Source organism: Delphinus delphis, chromosome 12 (genome assembly GCF_949987515.2).
Source record: "Delphinus delphis chromosome 12, mDelDel1.2, whole genome shotgun sequence".
Classification (NCBI taxonomy): domain Eukaryota; kingdom Metazoa; phylum Chordata; class Mammalia; order Artiodactyla; family Delphinidae; genus Delphinus; species Delphinus delphis.
Window position 1 is genome coordinate 15349899 of NC_082694.2, and position 20962 is coordinate 15370860.

General features: G+C 47.9%; 1 protein-coding gene and 1 long non-coding RNA gene across 3 annotated transcripts in view; one reads left to right on the forward strand and one right to left on the reverse strand.

The window, feature by feature from the left end:
* Positions 1-515: 515 nt before the first annotated feature.
* Positions 516-2556, reverse strand: LOC132435611 (uncharacterized). Its single transcript, XR_009521586.1, has 3 exons — positions 2464-2556; positions 1741-1871; positions 516-570 (listed from the first exon to the last, which is right to left on the reverse strand). It is a non-coding gene; the product is annotated as an uncharacterized lncRNA (long non-coding RNA).
* Positions 2557-2731: 175 nt separating this feature from the next.
* The window catches only part of ST3GAL5 (ST3 beta-galactoside alpha-2,3-sialyltransferase 5), a 50038-nt gene continuing 31807 nt past the window's right edge, over positions 2732-20962 (forward strand). Inside the window, exons 1-2 of one of the 2 annotated variants that reach the window (XM_060027418.1) lie at positions 2800-2920; positions 3376-3467. Coding sequence is in view for 1 of the 2 variants with exons in the window: in XM_060027417.1 (XP_059883400.1) it covers positions 2830-2920 (91 nt within the window). In the remaining variant the exon portion in view is untranslated. Of the gene's footprint in view, positions 2921-3375; positions 3468-20962 lie in introns of both variants that reach the window. The other variant, XM_060027417.1, reaches the window with a different exon arrangement.

Consider the following 20962-nt stretch of genomic DNA (forward strand, 5'->3'; position numbering starts at 1 on the left):
ATTGTGGCGGCTTCTCCTGTTGCAGAGCATGGGCTCTAGGCGCGTGGGCTCAGTAGTTGTGGCTCACAGGCTTAGTTGCTCCACGGCATGTGGGATCTTCCCGGACCAGGGCTCGAACCCATGTCCCCTGCATTGGCAGGCGGATTCTTAACTGCTGCGCTACCAGGAAGGTCCCAGAGATTGAGATTTTAATGAGGTAATCACATTTTTGCTGCTCCATCAAGAACATTCTTAAATGAAACCGCATTTTTTTTTCACCATGAACGTGTGGTGGTGAAAATACTACTACAGTTGCATACCTTTTGCACACCTTTGCTTTTGCACCATCAGTGAGAAAGGTAAATAAAGTCTTAGATTATAATGAAATAATTTTGACTTCAGAGATACTCTGAAAGGTCCTCAGGGATCCGATCCCCACCCCCGCCCCTCCCCAGCCAAGGGTCTGCGGACCATACTTTGAGAACCACCAATCGCAGCCCAGTCATAGAGCTAAGAGTGGGGCAGACTTACCTAAACCGTATGTTGCATCACAGAGGGGGAAGATGGGATGGATGTTGGGGGCAGTGCCTGCTAGAAGAATGACCAAAGTAATGAGCATAAGGAACTAACAAATTACAAAATCATGGGTGCTGTCCCAGATTCACAAATAGCCCCACCATTTTTCTAGTCAGGGTCCAAAGGCTTTTCTGAGACCAGTCACTGACTTGAAGAGATTCTAGTTGAGGCTTTGAGATCCAGTGGCTGATTCTCATCTACCATTTGGGGATCTCTGTCTTAACCCTGAACAGTAACTAAGCGTGGCAGGGACTCCCCTGGCGGTCCCGTGGTTAAGACTCTGTGCTTCCACTGCATGGGGTGCAGGTTAGATGCCTGGCCGGGGAACTAAGATCCTGCATGCCCTGTGGTGTGGCCAAAAGTAACTAAGGGTGACCCTGCGGGCAGTGGAAAGGATGTTTAGGGCACAGCTTGTCTTGCTGCACAAGTGGGTCAGCTTCTCTCACTACCCTCCAAGCCAGAGTACTGCTGACCCCCGTGCCAGCCATAAAGGGTGTCTGGGCCATGCCTGCCTCAGGGCTGGCTGAAATGCGGAGGTGGATGGATGAGGGTCCTGCCCAGGAGAGGACAGTGGTGGTGATAAGGCCTCATCATGGTTCTGCTAGTGGTGGATTGACTGGAAGGTCAACTGTTCCTGCTCTAAATAAATACTTCCAAACAAGGCCTGGCTTTATGGACAAGCAGTATCTGGGAGAAAAGGGGAAAAGCCGCTGAGGCAAGTAGAGGTAAAGAGTATCTGATAATCAGGCAGGCAGCCGCTGAGGCAAGTAGAGGTAAAGAGTATCTGATAATCAGGCAGGCCTCTGCTGGTCTCCAAGAGAGGAGGGGGAGGTGCTCAGCATTTTCCTTGCAGCTGTCACTGACCCCGGAGACAACAGGGAGCTAGGCTGCTGCTCTGTTGGCCAGCCTTGGCCAATACACTGGATTCAGATCTCCTAGTGACAGCTTTTCCTCCAACATTTTCAAAATGCTCATGTGTCTTCAAATTAAAATAATCCAGAAACATTTTTACTACAAAATCCCTCTGAAAGGTGTGAAGGCAGAGTCCTTCCAACCCTTCATCTCCGAGATTTCCCTTCTGATCTTGTTACCCAGATACCACAATTTTTTTTTCCCCCCAGCACCCCTGCCCCCACCCAGGGAAGAACACAGACAGCTCCAAAGAGAGTCTGGAGCTATACAAACCGTGTGCAAGCTGTTGAACAAAAAGAGTGACAGGACTCTCGGTGCACGCAAATATATTTTGCTCCTTGTCTAGGATCTTCTTTTTCAAACGGGAACTGGAACCGGTATCACAGGCACACGACTGCGATGCTCTGTGCTCACCAACCCGAAAGGAAATTATGAGAGCAGATCAACTTCACTGACTTTACTGAAGAGTCAACAAGTCCTACGGCACAGCAATGTACCAGGCGCATTATACACACCTGCCTGTGTTAAAGAAATAACATATCCGTGCTTTCAAGTCCTCTTAATTCCTGAATTTGGGGATTCACTAATATTCACACTTTTAAATTTGTATGACACTTCCGCTCCAGAATCAAGGGGGACTCCGGAGTTATGGAAATGGGAGCTCCAAGCACAGGTTCTGATCCTGGCTCTGCCACTAAATGCCCTAATGATTTAGGGTGACTCACTTCTGCTCTCTGGGTCTTAATTACCCATCTGTGAAACTAGTGCTCCCTCGATTTTTTCTGATACGTGGAACAACAGAAAGCTGTTCGGCAAATGCCCAGACACACTCAGGCTGCTCTCATTGTGTCGAGGGCTCCAGGAACTCCAAACCAGTATTGCCTGCGGGTCCGTCCTAGAGAATAAAGCACGTGACTACATAAAGCCCCTTCATTCAGCGGCTCCGCATCTACGAGTCCTCTGTGCAGTAAAAGCCTATAACCAGCCTATAAACACCTTTTGTTCCTTCGCCATCTAACCGCACGCAGAGATCCAGAGGGCGGTGGGTGCCCGGGACCCTCACCCGGGCCAGCACACAGCCAAGCGCGTTTCCAGCTACGGGCGTCTGGCTGGGGGTGGCCAGTTCCCCTAAACCCGCAGGGTGGAGGATTGAGCATCGGTGGAGCAGGGCAGCCTCTGGGGCCCTCGCGCGCTCCGATTGGTTCTCGTGTCCTCGTGACTCCAGGCCCCGCCCCACGCCCCTCCTCCGCATCTGAGCTGGGGAGCGGACGGTCCGGGACTGAATGGGCGCTAGCGCGGCGCAGGGGGCGGGCCGGGGCGCCGGGCCCAGGACTGGTGGCAGGCTGGCGCCCGCTCCCTAATATGCGGACGAAGGCGGAGGGCGGCGCGGAGCGGCGTCCCCTACAGCCGCGGACCAAGGCGGCGGTGGCGGCGGCGGCACCTGCCGGTCGAGGTACGTGGCGCAGCCCCCTCCTCTGCGTAGCGGGGCCCGCGGGCAGGGGGCGGCGGCTCAGATCCGTCCCTGCCCCCGCGTGGCTGGGCCCGGAGACTCCGCCCAAACCCCCGCGGGCAGCGCCCAGGGCACGGTTCCCCAAAACGCGCCTGGCGGGGGCGCAGGCTGGGAGTCGTGGCCTCGCGCGGAGTGGACCGGCGGGAGGCGCCGCGGCCCGCGCAAGTGTGGACGCGGTGGAGGCGGAGGGGTGAACGACCGGGACGTGGGGTCCAGGCGCGGTGTTCCTTTCCCCTCAGTCTTTCACATCGACTTGGGGTTTAATTCATTGCTGGAAGCTTCCGAGCCCAGGAGAGCAGAGTTGACTTATTTCCCCGGGACAGAATTGGGGGACCCTATGACTAGCAGCTCTGGAAACTGACCTTTGCATCCATCGGGAAAGCGTGCGGTGTCTGCAGGTAGAAATTCGCCAGTGATCTTCCCTGCTTCCTCAATGCGGCCAGCCCTGCGGAAGAGACACGTTTTGGTGACCTTTGGTTTCTCCTGAATTGTAAGCAATGGCATTCATATGAGCCTTTAGTGTGTAAGTAATGCAAGATTTTCGGGGAGCATCTTCGAATAGGAAGAGGCGAGGGGTCCTGCCCAACCCCACATCAGGTGGGTGACCTTGGCGGACACTGATCCCCCTGTAGGACTCCATCTCCTGATCTGTACTGGGAGGTTTGACCTGCTGATGGCCAAGGCCCCTTTCAGGCCCCTGGTTCTGTGGTTCTGACTGCAAAATGTGTTGACCAATGAAGAGGGTCCTGCAGAATCATTAGCTGACTTGAAAGACAAATTTATGTCCTCATGTCTTAATTCATGTTTACGACGTTGCTTCATTAGGTATTGTTCATTTAAAAGGGAAAATGGTTTTACCTGCTACCCTTCATCTGGCACCCTCAGGTTGCCTGCTCATTAGGCCACGCACCATGCTGGGTGTTGGGATTACAAAGAGAAAGGAGACGCATCTCCTGCCCTCTGGTGTTAAGCGGAGCCCTTCTCTTGGTAATCCTCTTCCACAGAAGAGTTGCGCTATCCTGAACCTGGAAGAGGAATCCTGTCTGTTGAGTGAAGGGGCACAAACTCAAAACTGTCAGGATGGGTTGTGGTTTCACTCACATAATCCTGAAAGCTTGATGGTTTAGAAGAATGTCTTAAATTTCTAGTCGTAGAGCAGGGGATCACCTAAATTCCAGTCAGTGCTGGGACAAGGAGAGACTGATGTGAACTGGCAGAGCCCTGTGACTGGAATGTCGTTAGCCTTTTCATGTGTCTGTCCGTTGTCTGAGTGCCGCTGTTTCTGTAAAATAAAATGGACCTTGGTTACGATTAGTAGCTGTGTCTTCCTCTAGGCGAGAAAAGAAATGGGTGAGGTGGGAAGGCACGAAGGTGTTTGTAGAAGACGGAGAGGGCCAACAGGCAGAAATTCTAAAAATGCACATTTATGACTACCTATTTTGAAAATACTTATAATTTTGGCACAGACTGCCAAATTGTTTCATATTACCACAATAGATTAGTATTGAATTTTTGTAATTTAATTTTTATTGGAGTATAGTTGATGTACAATGTTGTGTTAATTTCTGCTGTACAGCAAAGTGTATCAGTTATACATGTACATATATCCACACTTTTTTAGATTCTTTTCCCATATAGGTTATTACAGAGTACTGAGTAGAGTTCACTGTGCTATACAGTAGGTCCCTATTAGTTATCTGGTGTATATACGGTAGCGTGTATATGTCAATCCCAATCTCCCAGTTTATCCCTCCCCCCACCCCCTTTAGTAACCATAAGTTTCTTTTCTACATCTGTGACTCTATTTCTGTTTTGTAAATAAGTTCATTGGTACCATTTTTTTAGATTCCACATATAAATGATATTATATGATATTTGTCTGACTTCACTTAGTATGACAATCTCTAGGTCTATCCATGTTGCTGCAAATGGCATTATTTCGTTCTTTTTTATGGCTGAGTAGTAGTATTGAATTTTAAGACTATATTCAAGACAGGATAAGAACAAACCCTTTGTTCTTTGATGTGTCTCCTTCAGTCCTTCCCTGCTTTCCCTGCTGGTCTGTTTGGCAGGAGTTTATCTAGCAGGTTGGCTCTTGGGAGGTGAATGGGACAGTAAAAAAGGTTCTGGGTCCTCTGTGTGAGTCATCCAGGTGCTGAGGGTGGAAGGGCTAGTCTTGGAAGAGGGTCAAACCTCACTTTCCACACCTTGCTAGTTCCTGAGAAGCGATTTAATCTGAACTGCCTGTGGAGACACTCCCAGAGAGCATGCTCTATGTTTTTGGTCTAGCTGGGAAGCCTTGGCAGAATTAAAGCAACTGGGAGTATACACACATTAATGATGGAACGAACTTCCCTAACTGCTGAGGAAGGAGAAGCAAGGGCTGGATCGGTATGAGGGGTATAAGTTAGCAAAGGCATCCAGAAGTGGGTGAATCAATGGCCTAGTGTGGGAGGGAGCCATGACTGCATGACTGTGGTTGGTGACACGCAGGCTGTCCGGGGAGAGAGACCCAGCTTGAGCACACGTGCAGAGGGGGAGTGAGGAAGAGGGATAGGGGAGCGGGAGAAAAACGGGGTTGGAGGGCTACAAGGACGCTACCAGGCTTTCCTTACCTGGACAGCTTTTTCTTTGTTTTTCTAAGTAGAGCATACATACTAGGAAAGTAGGCATAAGTATACTACTGTTCAACAGATTTTCCAAACTCAGCAAGACATTTTTGTTCCCCCTTTAGAGTGTGGAAGAACATCCAGGATTAAGTTACTGGATGGTTCATCAACGCCTTATACCCATGAATTCTTCCCCTTTTCCAGTTTTAAATATCTGGAATTAATAGTTCAGAATCAGGTGGTATGATTTGATTAATTTAAACAGGGAAAAAGTGATACAAATAACAAATTTGTTTTGATGGAATAGTAGGTTGTGTTTTGAACATGAAGTCTGCCTTTAAGACTAGGTGTCATTTTCATAATTAAAGGCTTATATGTATTGAGTTCATCAACTCCTTTCTGCTTTTCACAAGCGTCTTGTTCTCATTTCCAATCTAGACTTCAGCAGCAAGAGAGGAGAACAGAGTTGTGGTACTTTTACAGGGCTGCCAGTACTCTCCTCTCTTTGCTTGTCATTTTCTGCAGTCAAGTCCTTAGTCGCCCAGGATTTGGTAGCTGGTTTCCTTGCTTATTCTTCCTCTAGACCAGCTCTGTCCAACGGAAATATAACCCAAGCCATGTATATAATTAAAATTTTTCTAGTAGCTACATTTAAAAAATTAAAAGGAAACCGGTGGATCAAAGTTTCAGTTTCCCAGGAAGATAAAAAAAAACCTTCTAACTCTTATGCTTATTCTTCTAACCTAATGACACAGCTTCAAACTGTATAAAGTAAAAAGTGACAGAATGACAGAAAAAGTTGACAAACCTGCCGTAATAGTGAGAGATTTTAGCATATCTCTTTCCGTAATTGATAGAACAAGCTTACTAAAAACGAGTAAGGGATTTTTTTTTTCCAATAAGGGATTGATTCAACAAGCAACACAATTAATAAGCTTGATCAAACTGATTAAATAGAAAACATAGTTCCAGCAAGTGAAGATTATATGTTTACAAAAATCGAACATATACCAGGTCATAAAGTAAGTCCTAACATTTAAAATAATCGGTATCGTATTGACCAAGTTCTCTGAACACAGTGAAACTAAATTATGTATCAATTTAAGAATATAATTTTAAAAATTAAAAATTTTGAATTTGAAAGATAAAGAAGTAATAACAATGAAAATATATAAATCAAAACTTGTAGAATGGGGCTTCCCTGGTGGCGCAGTGGTTTAGAGTCCGCCTGCCGATGCAGGGGACACGGGTTCGTGCCCTGGTCCGGGAGGATCCCACATGCCGCGGAGCGGCTGGGCCCGTGGGCCATGGCCGCTGAGCCTGCGCGTCCGGAGCCTGTGCTCTGCAGCGAGAGAGGCCACAACAGTGAGAGGCCCGCTTACCGCAAAAAAAAAAAAAAAACTTGTAGAATGAATTGTACACGTAAGGCTTGTGGGATGCAACTAAATCAGTATTTAAAGAGAAATACACAGTCTTAATTACTCATATTAGCAAGAAAATAGTCAAAAACTAATGAGCTAGTCAGCTAAATTAGGAAGAAGTTAGGAACACAGCAATTAAAATAAATCCAAGGAGTTAGAAGGAAGGAATTTAAAAAAAAAAGGTGACTTAATTTTAATAATATATTTTAGTTAACCCAATATGTATAATATATTATGAAATCAATATAAAAATTGTTATTGAGCTATTTTACATTCTTCTGGTCAAACTAAGTCTTCAAAGCCTTGTGTGTATCTTATACTTTTATTAGCGCACATCTCAATGTGGTCTGGCCATGTCTGAATTACTCAGCAGCCACACGTGACTATGGTGTCTTCGCCTCCTGTAAATGTTGAGGAGATCTGTGGTGATAAACAGGACAGTCAGAGCTAACAGTGGTGGGGTTCAGTTATCTGCCAAGTGAATCGAGGGTCATGGGAATCTAAGAGTGTTTTGTGGTTAGCAGAGGGTGGCTCTTTTTGAAAATCTTATAAGCACCCCCCCCAACAAACCCACATGCTACAAAACATAGGACAGAAACAAAGATAAATGCTCTACTGACTCACTTTGTCCTTACCTGTTTTAGACATGTTACGTATATGTGTGTGTGTGTGTATATATATATATATGTATATATGTGTGTATATATATATATATATATATATATATGTTCTTTTAATTTTTACAAAAGCCATATGAGTTTGGTACCATTATTATCCCCATTTTACAGATGAGGATATTGAGGCTCAGGGAGGTTAAGAAACTAAGAAACTCGAGGGGACAGAGCCGGGATCCAGACTCAGGCAGTCTGGCCTGGAGGGCGCAGATGAGGCAAATGCATCCCTGTCTTTGCAGTGTACAGGACATTCCTACCCCACCCCTCAGAAGGGCTCCTAAGAGGATGATCTGAGGTGGCTGAGGCAGCTCTGTTCCCTGGTCCAGGTTCCTGCGTTTCCAGGCACAGCATTGTCACTCTGCTGGGTCTCCACGACAGCCTCCTCACTGGTCCTGCCTCACAAAAGGACTTCCCCATCTCCAGTCCTGCCTCAAGAGAGGTCTCTCCAAACTCCAATTCCAGTTCAAATCCACACCCCAACCCCCAGTTGCTTCTTTTATCTTAGGATAAAATTCCAACCCACCATGGCATGACCTGCTTCCTTTCCCAGCCTCTGGGTACGTTGTTCCCTCTGGGGCTAGACCTTCAGAAACTCCCCTCAGTGCCTACTGTCCCTGCTCAGGCGGCACCTGTCTCCCCACCCCCAGCAAGTCCTACCCATTCTTTTCCTGGGGTGGGGGTGAGCCTTTTCTAAGCCCCTCCCAAACACACACATACACACGTCCTCCAAATGTAAAATACCTCCTGACACTGCCCTCATGTCCAATGTAGAGTGAGTTAAAAAGAAAAATGAGGAAAATAATTACATTGGTGTTAGATCTACTTGTCCGATTTTGAAAATGAGATGAGAGCTTTTAGAAGAGGCTGTTTCTGTGTTGCTTCTTGCTCTACCCCCAGGCACGTACTCCCTGCCTGTTTAAAAACGGGGTTACGTGAATGACAGTATGCCTGTTTGGGAGCTTGCCCAAGTGCTGGTTTCCCAAATTTTTGGAGCAGAGAGTAAAAGGGACATGTGATTGGGGTGTGAAAGGCAACTGTATGTTTTAACCATGCCTCTTACAGACCTAAATACATGTTGTCAGTTTTAGGAACTCAAACATGCTTAACTTATTCTGGGCTTAAAGCGACCCAAACAAAACTTTCCTTTGTCTCCTGTGTTTGCTCCCTCTCTTTCAAGTCTCTCAACTGCCAGGGCCTGTTAGCCTCCAGGTTGTTCCCTGTCGCTGTCCCTCCAGTTCCTTTTCTGGGGTCATTACCACTTTCTGGTAATGGATTTGGGGTTTTACATGACTAGTATGGTTCTTCTGTTCCAGTAGAACAAAGAGGGTTATTGAATACAGCCAGCCCTCCGTATCAACCAACCGTGGCTCAGAAATACTCAAAACGGAAACTTTCTTGAAAGTTCCGAAAAACAACGCTTGAGTTTGCCGCATAGTGTCAGCTACATACATAGCATTTACATTGTATTAGGTATTATAAGTAATCTAGAGATGATTTAAAGTATACGGGAGGGGGGCTTCCCCAGTGGCGCAGTGGTTGCGAGTCCGCCTGCCGATGCAGGGGACACGGGTTCGTGCCCTGGTCTGGGAGGATCCTACATGCCGCACAGCGGCTGCGCCCGTGAGCCATGGCCGCGGGGCCTGCGCGTCCGGAGCCTGTGCTCCGCAACGGGAGAGGCCACAACAGTGAGAGGCCCGCGTACCGCAAAAAAAAAGAAAAATAAATAAAGTATACGGGAGGATGTGCATAGGTTATATGCAAATACTGCACCGTTTAACATAAGGGACTTGAGCATCCATGGATATGGTATCCAAGGGGGGGTCCGGGAACCAATTTCCTCTGGATACTGAGGGACCACTGTACCGGATTAGTGCATCAACTGCCTATCGAATCCTCCACCTTCCCTTCCCCATTGACCAGCCAGCTGCTCCCTGAGGACTATTGCTAAGGTCCTGTTTGGGGATGTCTCTTCATAATCCCAAACCTTAAGAAGCCATATCCTCACCCTTTCTTTCTGGGGTGGGGTCTTGGTTATTTTAGAATTTGCACACTCACTTTTCCATCATCTACCTGGTGTTTCCCTTTATGCTCCTGTTTGGGGGAAGGTCGCCATTTTGGAGCTTGTTTCTGTTGGGTCCCGGAGTTGCTTTTGTTAACTGTTCATTCTACTGACTTTCACTTTCTCCTGTTAAGTATTCTTTATTCAGCCTGACTCCTTGTATTTCCTTTAGATTAAGAGGGAAATCTCCCGTTAAAAAGGCAGCTTCTAGATTTGGCTTTATCTATGGCACTCATGAGGTTGCCACAGACGTGCTCTGCTGTGGCATATTCTGCTCGTCTAATTTGCTGTCACGTGGAGGCCCACCGCCAGAGAGCTGTTACGTAAGGTGTTTTGTTAGAGCTTGGTGGGGCCCAAGGAGGACAGGCAGTTCTCTGGGCAGTTTCCTCAGTTTATCCCAGTGTCCTGTCTTATTCCCTCTGGCCTCCTCCTCTTTGATGGGTGCCCACACCTCCGCCGGGAAATCATCTCAGCGGCTGGTGGAATGGTGGCAGCTGGTGGAGCCTTCTTGCATACTTTGCTATTTTTTTTCTTTTTTTTCTCCCGTTAGCGGCCTGAATTTGTTATGCAGGCCGGATCTCGGCTGGCTGGGTGCGACAAGAACAGCCCCTGCCAGCTCAGTTACCAAGTTCCGTGGCCTCTTCTTCCTCCACCACTCTTGTCGGCCCCCATCTCGCCGTCCCTGCTCTGGCTCAGCTGCCCCATCACCCCTGGCTGCGGTGGTCACAGCAGCCCCTTGACCGCTCCGTCCCGTCGCCTCCTACATCCCAGTGTGAGCTCTCCGCCCCCCTGCTTAAGAACCACTTAAGGCCGCTTCCTCCTCTGGGGCCAGTTGGGAGGGCCTGGTTCCTTCTTTGTCACATCTTCTGCCACTTTCCCCCAGGTCCCCTGTGACCTGGCCTGAGCAGCCCTCTCTGGGCATCTTGACATGTCCTTCCTTCCATCCAGAGTGCCTGCTCTCTCTTCTTTCTGTCTCTGAGGTCTTGCCTATCCCTCAAAGATCCGTTTACACATCATGTCCTCAGGGAGGCCTCCTTGATTTCGTCTGATGGAGCTAGTGGTCCCTTGGCCCGGGGCTCTCCAGGTTCCTCTGTTATTTGGCATTTTGAGTAGTTAACTATTTTTTGCTTTCCCTAGCTGGGTTTTTCATTTCAAGAGAAAGGCTGTGTCTTAGTTTTCTTTATATTCCCAGTGCTTGGTGTATGCTTATTAAATGTCTGTTTAAAGGATTATTAGGTGAACAAAGGAAATTATACAGCAGTACAGACCAGCCCTCCCCAGCTGGGGCTCTACAAGAGAATTAAGCCCTAATGCGCTAAGGTCACCATTGTATACTATGAATGAACTTCTCTCCTGTGCTTCTGGAGTGATTCTAGTTATATACCATCCTTGGGAGAATTAAGAAAATAGACACTCAGGGACTTCCCTGGCGGTCTAGTGGTTAAGACTTCACACCTTCCAGGGCAGTGGGTGAGGGTTTGATCCCTGGTCAGGGAGCTAGGATCCCACATGTCTCGCAGCTGGAAAACCAAAACGTAAAACAGAAGTAATATTGTAACAAATTCAATGAAGACTTTAAAAATGGTCCACGTCAAAAAAAAAAAAAATCTTGAAAGAAAATAGACACTCAAATCCTTTTCTGTAGGGCTTAATCTCCAGTGGACCCAGCCTGAAGAGGGCTAGTATAGGTAATATGATCCCAAACCTGATAAAATATACATACGCCACGAGGAAAGGCAGATGGAATATAGACCAGAATGTTAGCAGTGGATATCACTGCACTGTAGTGTAACGACCGGTGTGTGATTTCAAAATGTTCTCTCTGAAGTTTCTAACTTTGCGATAACAAAGTTGTTGTTGTTGTTTTTTTTTAACGTTTCTTGAATAATCCAACTCGGAGTTCCTAAACCTGATTGTGCTTTAATATAAGGCAAGGGAGAGTTGGAGTTTTGTTTTTGAATATAGCTCCCTGTGCCATGCCACAGCGGACCAGAAATCACCGAGCTGACCCCTCAGCATTGCCCCTGGAGAACCAGGCCTCCACAGGAGGATGGGTAGCTGTCAGCCCTCTGAACCTGGGTGTTGCCACTGGACACTTGTAAATGAACGGCTGTGTCCAGCAGGCATGACTCAACGTAAGAGAAAATAGCACAGTCATAGGCACTCATGGTATACTCTCCAAAGCAAATCTAGAGGTGTTTTTTTCTTAATAGCAAAGAGTGAACACACCTTGTGGTTATTTGAATTAAGTCTGGTAGAGGCGTCTCAATGCTACTTCTTGCTCATCAGCTACTGCTTCAACCAGCCCTGGATTTTTTTCCTGAACTTTGACCTTGCTTGACCTCACACAGAATTGTATCCTTATCCTGGGTGCTGAAACCAGTAGATTGGATGAGGAACAGGGTAATTACTTAGTCTCTAAGTATCTCCCATCAAGTTACTTATTAATTACAAAGGGAAAAGAGTAACTTGACAGTAGTTAAACTTGCCTTACACAGCTTTTTTTTTTTTTTTTTTTTGCGGTACGCAGGCCTCTCACTGTTGTGGCCTCTCCCGTTGCGGAGCACAGACTCCGGACGCGCAGGCTCAGCAGCCATGGCTCAAAGGCCCAGCTGCTCCGCGGCATATGGGATCTTCCCGGACCGGGGCACGAACCCGCGTCCCCTGCATCAGCAGGCGGACTCTCAACCACTGCGCCACCAGGGAAGCCCTACAGCAATATTCTTGTCGCACAACCTCTGCAGGTGCCCCTTCAGCCAATCTGTCACACAACTACCAGTAACTAAAACCTAGAGCTGATGCTTTGACGTCCTTGCTCAAAGCCTTTTAATGTTTCCCTGCTGTTTAGAGAATATACCCCAACACATCACCATGGTAGACAAGGCCTTCCAGAAGCTCATTCCTGTAGCCAGCTGTTCTTCCATCACTTCCTGTCAATACTCAATGCCTGAGAACCACAGGACTGAGCTGTCATTGGTTTCCATTCTTCTGTTCTCAACACCTTTTTACGAAGCATGTCCCCCTCCCCTCCCACTCTCTTCATCTGGCTACCTCCAATGTGTCGTTTAAGATTCAGCTCAAGTGTCCCATCATCCTCGTCACCCGAGGATGGGGCTAGACCCCCTCCTCTACTCTCCCATGGTTCTCTTGGATGGCTTCATCACTGCTTTCATCACACAGCTGTATAACCAACTGCTTTGTGTGTGTCTCCTCTACTGGAAGGCAGGGGCCGTATCTTCTTCATCCTTGTATTCCAAATGCAGGGTACGTAGTAGGTGCTCAAGAAACGTTCCTTCCGTAACCAAATAAAAAGTTTGCGTTGGCACGGTAGATCTGTACTGGACCAGTTGGCATGCAATGTTGCAGCATACAAAATGAGTTCACTTATTTCCCTTCATTTTATCATTGCAAGGACAGGGGATGAGCAGGCCATACAATGCCCATTATAGATGAGAAATTGAGGCTCGGGGAACCTAAGTGTCAGACGTCTGGTGTCAGACGTCTTTTACATGGTAAAGCTCTCTCTCTCTCTCAGACCTGGATCTTCTGACTTGTGGTCCAAGTCTTTCTCTCTGACAGATTTCAGTCGTGATTTTTGCTGGTTGGCTAAGTGTTGGGGGTGAACTTGACGGAGAGCAGGTGTTTTGTTCATTTTGTCCACTGTTCTTCAAATGCCTAGAACCCATGGTAGGTACTGAATACACATTTGTTGAATTAATTAATTCATGAGTTAGTGAATGCCAGCCTGAAGTCAAGTTTTGTTGGTTGCAGTGGGGAAGCCAAGCATTTGAGAATTCAATAACAGTGTATAAAAGAGATATCAAACTATCCCTCAGTTCTAGAGACAGGAGGTAGAAAGAGAGCACTTTCTCTCCTGAACCAGATCATAGGATGTCTGTAGGGTCTCTCAGAGCTGAAGTCCATGACACTCCACTCTCCCTGAGCAGGTGAAAAGAAGCGTTAGCTGGCGGTCAGCTTCTACCACACCAGGAGTGGGGTTCTTGGAAAGGTATTATCCCTCCCAACTGTCAGGACTGGGGCTGGAGCTCATTGCCTTCCAAGAATGTGACTGATGGCAAATTCAAGTTCAAAAGAAGATTGGATTTCAAGGCAACTGGAAGCTATTCTGTCAAAGCCAAGTTTTACAGGGAGAGTTTCTTCCTGTCTCCTCTCTTCTCCTCCCCCCACCCCCAGGGCTTGTGGAGACCTGAAAAAGAACACACAGTGCTCAACTGTTTCCCTAATTGAGAAAAGGAGAGACAGAAAACCAGGCTCTGGACTCATTCACGAGCCCAGGGAGGATCCAAGAAATGCATCTCCCTGGGTGCCTTGGTTACTTGCATTGAGTCCAACATGGTGACCAGTGGATGCCTAGGCTGGGCCTGAGCACTGTGTCCAGCACTCAGCATCCTCTCTCAGGAAAAGAGACCTTTACCACACTGTTGACTGTAATGGAAAAAGAAGGGGCCACTAAGAACAAATTGAAATCTTACGTGCGTGCAGAACTTTTCCAGTTTACTATCCCAACAATACCGCGAAGCAATTACATAGGTGCCACCAACATTTTGCAGATGAGACATCTGGGACCAAGAGAGGTGAAAGGTCATGGTCACACTGCCAGCCGACGGTAGTGCAGGCTTGAAGCACGCCCTTGATGGAAGACAGCCACCAATGCCTGAGTACCTCTTCCGTGCCTGGGACACGTCTAAGCACTTTCATGTATTAGGCATCTCATGTTCACAGCAACACTATGAAGTAGATGCTACTTTTATTTCCATTTCATAGAGGAGGAAACAGAAGCTCAGAAACATGAAGCAAATTGCCGTTAATAGTGGAGCCAGAATCCGTTTTTTTTGGTTTTTGTTTTTTTTTTGCGGTACGCGGGCCTCTCACTGTGTGGCCTCTCCCGTTGCAGAGCACAGGCTCCAGACGCGCAGGCTCAGTGGCCATGGCTCACGGGTCCAGCCGCTCCGCGGCATGTGGGATCCTCCCAGACCAGGGCACGAACCCGTGTCCTTTGCATCGGCAGGCGGACTCTCAACCGCTGCGCCACCAGGGAAGCCCGCTGCCTTACCCAACTTTGACCAATTGATTTAACATCACCAGTAATGGGACAAAGCAACATCAGGTGCCTCCTGAGAAAATGCACCAAGACGGACGAGCACCACTGCTGTGATATTCCTGCCGGAAATGTGTAACTTGAATCATGAAGAAACGGACAAATCTCCACTGAGGGACATTCTACAAAACGGTTAGCCTGTACTTTTCAAAAAAGGCCAAAGTCATGAAACATAAAGGAACTCTTTCAGATCAGAGGAGGCTAAAAAGATATGACAGCTGAATGCCACATGTGATCCTGTTTTTGCTCTGAGGCCATTATTGGGACTGCTAAAGAAATTTGTCTGAGGTCTTTAAATTAGAGAACAGTATTAAAGTAACAATAATTTCCTGATTTTTATCATAATACTGCAGTTGTGTCTGGGAATGTCCTTGCTTTTAGGAAATACTAAAATATTTAGGGGTGAAAGTCATTGTGTCCTCAGCTTACTTTCAAGTGGTTAAAAAAGTAGTATCGGCTTCCCTGGTGGCACAGTGGTTGAGAGTCCGCCTGCCGATGCAGGGGACACGGGTTCGTGCCCCGGTCCGGGAGGATCCCACATGCCACGGAGCGGCTGGGCCCGTGAGCCATGGCAGCTGAGCCTGAGCGTCCGGAGCCTGTGCTCCGCAGCGGGAGAGGCCACAACAGTGAGAGGCCCGTGTACCGCAAGAAAAAAAAAAAGTGGTGTGTGCATCATATAATAGAATCACCAAGCAAATGTGGTAGAATGGTAACAAGTGGGTAGTCTGGGTGAGGGGAATTCTTTGTAGTTTTCTTGCAGTCTCTCTGTAAGTTTGAGATTATTTCCAAAAATAAAGTTTTTAAAACCCAGAAGCCTCCAGATCATGGTGCCGCGGCCAGTGTAGGATCAGAGGCCAGTGCTCTCAGTGGCTGCCTTTCCAGGGTTGCTGCTGAATCATTTGCAGCAACACTGAGCTCTCTTCAGAACTGGTTTTGTAGAATACAGGATAGAGACCACTCAGTGTGGTTTCACCTGACGGGAAGGTTCTTTCTCCAACTCCCTGTTGATGTCGCCACCACTGTTGTCCCAGAAGGCATCGCTCCTGCTGCATCCCCGGGTATCTGGTCAACCAACTCCAATGCACATATTTGCCTGGTTGAGAATAGACCTCCAGCTGTCCTGCGAAAGAGGCTTCCCAGGCAGAGTGTAACTTCATTAGCACCCAACCTGCTTCTTACATGTTAGCAGACATCCTCAGAGAGGTGACTTGGCCACCGTGACACAGGCAACAGCCAAACAGTTAAGTATTTTCTCCCTCTTTTCTTGAAAAACAAAACAGATCCAGTCTCTCTTTTATTTCTATTGGATTTTTCCTCAGCTTTATTGAGATATAATTGACATATAACATTGTATGAATTTAAGTTGTACAACATGTTGACTTGATACACTCGTATGTTGCCAAATGATGACCACCATAGCCTTGGCTAAAACATCCATTACTTCACATAGTTTTTTTTTTTTTTTTTTTGTGGTGAGAACATTTAAGATCTATTCTCTTAGCAACTTTCAAGTATGCAAATACAGTATTACTAACTATAATCACCATGCTGTGCATTGGATCCCCAGAACTTATTCTTATAACTGGGCACTGACACCTCCCCATTTCTCCCACCCACCCGCCCCGGCCCCTGTTGACTACCACTCTACTCTCTGTTTCTACGAGTTATACTTTTTTAGATTCCACATATAAGTGTTGTTCCAGTTGCTCTTTTATTTCCTTGGTGGTGAGTGGGACGATCATTTATCTCCCTTCCTCACCCTTCCTCACCATACACATGCAGTGATGCTTGTTTGAAAAAGGATTCCTGTCCCTGTTCTCTGTATGCCAGGTGTGCCCTGGAGACTGTACAAATAACCAATAATTGTGATATCTGGACGCATAGAAGGGTCTGGTCTTCACATCTGCCTCCTGTTAGGATCTTGCTGAGTTTGGGTTAGCTTTTCTGTGGGGATCTGGGTCCAGGCTGCTGACCAGTGCATTCATTTATTCATTGGTTCATTCGTTCAAGTATTTAAGTGCCTTTTACATGCTAGGCACTGTTTCAGGTTCTGAGGTTACAGCAGTGAACAACACTGACAGTCTAGGAATCTTATGTTTTAGCGGGGAGAGCAGACAGTAGGCAAATACGTACGGGTCGTAATGAGTGTATGAGGTAAAGTAAAGCAGGAAAGTGAATCACAGGGCTTAGGGTGAGAATGCAGTGATACAGAGGGTGATCAAGGAGGCGACTTTATTTATTTATTTTGCGGTATGCGGGCCTCTCGCTGTTGTGGCCTCTCCCGTCGCGGAGCACAGGCTCCGGACGCACAGGCTCAGCGGCCATGGCTCACGGGCCCAGCCGCTCCGCGGCATGAGGGATCCTCCCGGACCGGGACACGAACCCGTGTCCCTGCATCGGCAGGTGGACTCTCAACCACTGCGCCACCAGGGAAGCCCAAGGAGGCAACTTTTGAATAAAAACCAGGATAAAAATGGTGCGGGAGGGAGCCTTCTGGAAGAGGGGCAGAGGGAACCACCAGTGAAGACCCTGAAGTGGAAGTGGGGATGGCCTCCCCACCCCTTGAGGAAGAGCAGGAGGCCTGCTAGGCTGAAGCAGAGAGAAGAGGCGAGTGAGGAGAGTGGGGGACGGGGAGAGGGCTCCAGATTTGGCACTGCAACAGTCGATGTCCTGTTAATATCTTTTGTCACTTCAGTAAAACCTTGGAGAAATACCATCTGCAGTTGCCGGGCATGTTCTCATTTTGGAAAATGTTTACGTACTGTGAGGGCTCAGTTAATTGCCTTGAACAATTTTAAACATATAAAAAGCAGGCGATTGAATGATAGTCATCATGTATTCTCCGCATTGGAGCTATACCGGTTGATTAGAAGTAGATTAAAAAGCATATCTCAGAATCATCTTGCAGTTGCTTGCATCTTGGTAGGTGGTCAAAATTAGTAGAGTGTAGACTACATATTCGCAGAGCAACACTTTTATTTGCTTTCTCAGAAGACAGGTCCTCATAATTTTGTGCAGTTTGCAGGAGGATCTGAAAATCTTTAGGCTGAAATCTGTTGTTAATCGCAGCTGTGAGAAGCTTGCTGGAGAGCAAGGGTTCCTAAAGGGCCATACCCACAGAACTCGGGGGAACGTGCTTAAAATGCACATCTGGTGTCCTCACCTGGTCCTGCCAGGTGGGAAATTCTGGGGATGTTACAGCAGCAAGTGGTTCTTGTGCGTGGTCAGGTTGGAGAACCGCAGGCTGAGACGGGTGGAGGCATTGATCAATTAAATTGAACAAAGAAGCTTTGGGGAGATGTCTGAGCGTGATCTCAGCATCAGTGCTCTCACCAGCACTTTTGTTGTGGTTTTGACATCATGGGTGAAATCTTACATTCCTAAAATAGAAATGAGACACTGCCTACCCAGCAGAAATAGGAAGGTCCCATATAGCAGAGGTTTGCACCCTTTGCCGGTGGGCATGGACTGAGATGGTTAAGGTGATCTGCTTGAGTGGCATGGATCCAGGAGTGAAAGCGGTCCTTCCTCCCCCATGCACACCTGTGAACCCGCCTCAGCAGGCTGGTGTGTGAATGCAGGGCTGTGCCTGCCAGTCGGTTCCTGTTCCATTGTACACATGAGAACACGACCACGTATCTTGCTGAATCAGGATTTTCTGAGCTTATGCAACCCAAAACAAATCTAGAAAAAGATTGGATACCGAAGGTCAAGTAACATCAATTTTCAGCCCACAGTCTATGATTTTCAGTTTTCGCATTGTTTAATTACCTGCAATCCTTTAAAAACTACAGCAGTATTGAGATTTTAATATATATAGTGACTTTATCCCAATGGGTAAAGTCAGGGGCGATTTTGTCCTCCAGGGGATGTTTGGCAAGGTCAGAAGACATTTTTGGTTGTCACAACTGGGAGAGAGGGCAAGGACCAGAGATGCTAGCAGCATCTAGTGGGTGGAGGCCAGGGATGCTGTGAAACATCCCACAGTGCACAAGACAGCCTCCCTGCCTCCTACGAGGAATTACCCAGCCCCAAATGTCAGTAGTGCCGAGGCAGAGGAACCCTGCAAGCGATCAACTCCATGCCTCTTATCTGTGTTATATGTTAGGATTCTAAGCGAGTGTTCCTGTTTGAAACACAAAAAGAGTTCCACGGCTGAAACTGGTTTGAAATTAGCCACCTAGATTATATGAGGATGCCTGTCAGCTTGGTTGGACAGGGAGCACAGGTCACCAAGACTCTGTGAGCCCCAGATAAGGCCCTAGCTGGTGTGCTTTTGAACTTTTCCAACGAGACCATCTTCCCCCCGCCACTTCTCCTTCCTGTTGGCTGGGGGCAGAAGAAAGTTTAGTTTAGAACTTCACTCTGACCCACTGCTTCCCAGCTTCTGGGCCCTAGCCCCGTGGCTTTGGTGATAGTACCTGTGGGTGGGCTTTGGGGAGGCCACCGTGCCTGTGTCTGCGCTGGATGTCAGGCACCACACTTGTGAACAGCCTCCTTTCCTGAAGCCCTCCCCACGCAGTTGGAGTCACGTTCCTGTTGTCATTTCCCTGGACCTCGGGTTTCTAGAAAGCGGGGACTGAATCCATTTCATCTTGGCATTCCCACAGAGCATGTTGGAGGAACTGATGAAATTAGAAGTCACCCTTTTTTCTGTGTACAGTGGGGGCACCCATATTACTTTTTTAGGTTAAAGCGATCCAAAATGCATTTTGTTTTAGGAACTGTTGTGCTCCTTTCTTAAATAGTTGAATTTCCGGAGCGTTATGGAACCCAGGCTTGGAACTGTCACAGCAGAGTCACAGATTTTACTTGAGGTTTCCTTTTCTGATTTCCAGCAGCACCTCCTGTGCTTCTTCCTCACCTCTCCAACCCCTAGAAGGCTCTGCCTTTTGTTCTTCCCCTTGGAGATCTAATCTCTTTAGAACAGCCTTAATTGTTCCTTTATCTAAACAGCCCCAGGCCCTTATCGCGGCTGTGGCTGGCCCTACTGCTGATTTAGAGATTCCCTCTCTCCTCCTTCATTACTGGCAGAATCCTAATTTTGTGTGGAAGCAGCCTGCCCAATTTGTGAAAAGCTCCTGGCCAACTTTGCGGCTGGGGGTAGTCACGTGATGCAGTTCTGGCTAACAAGATAGAATTGGAAGCCTGTCAGGGATTTCTGGGGAAGTTTTTCCTTTCCTGATGGGGGTGCTTCCCCTTCCTCTCTGGCTCATCCCTCTTCTCCTTCCTGCTTGGAGTTTGGAGCAGAGGCTTGTGGGAGCCAGGGACAGGGACAGCTTTGCAGAGCCACTGCGCCTGTTCTGTAAGAAAAACACACGCCTGGGGAATTCCCTGGCAGTCTAGTGGTTAGGACTTCAAACATCCACTGCAGGGGGTACAGGTTTGATCCCTGGTTGGGGAACTAAGATCCCGCATGCCTCGTGGCATGGCCAAAAAAAAGAAGAAAAAAAAAAAGACACCCCCAGTTGGCTGAAAGCCTCGGCTGGTGCCCAGGTTTCTGTTACGTGCGACCAAGTGCACCCCTGACTGATACTCCAGCTTAGATCCCTCCCCAGGGCTCCAAGCTGGCATTTATCAGCCTAATGGCCCACTGGCACTGGGGACTCCGCAAGGGCACACGTCCTCCTTGTGACCTCCCTGACACTTGAGTTCTCCTCCCGCCTGCCTGCTTGCCACATCTGACCTGCCTCAAGCCCTGTCTCCTCTGCAGCTGGAAGCCCTTCCTGCCCGCCTGGCCACAGCATGGGGGCTGGGGCACAGGGTCTGCTGCTGAGACCAGTCCAGTCTCTGGCTCTCCCCCTCCACCCCGTCCCTGCTGCCTCCCCGGCGACTCTCCTCCACATCTCATGACCCCCCTGAATAAAATCTTCAGGGGCTTCTCATGATCGTCCGTGACCTTCTGCCATCACCCATATGTTGACCCTGCTGACCTAATGACCTGTCTTAGGTCAGGTTCCCTAGAAGCAGAGCCTGGAACAGGAATTGTGGTCTCAGCTGCTCCCCCAGGGAGCTCTGGAGCTTGAATTGCTCTCCAGGGTAATCCCAGGCCTTTTGTCCCCCTGTCAGTCAATCGTTGGCTGGGGACAGAGGACAGATCCTC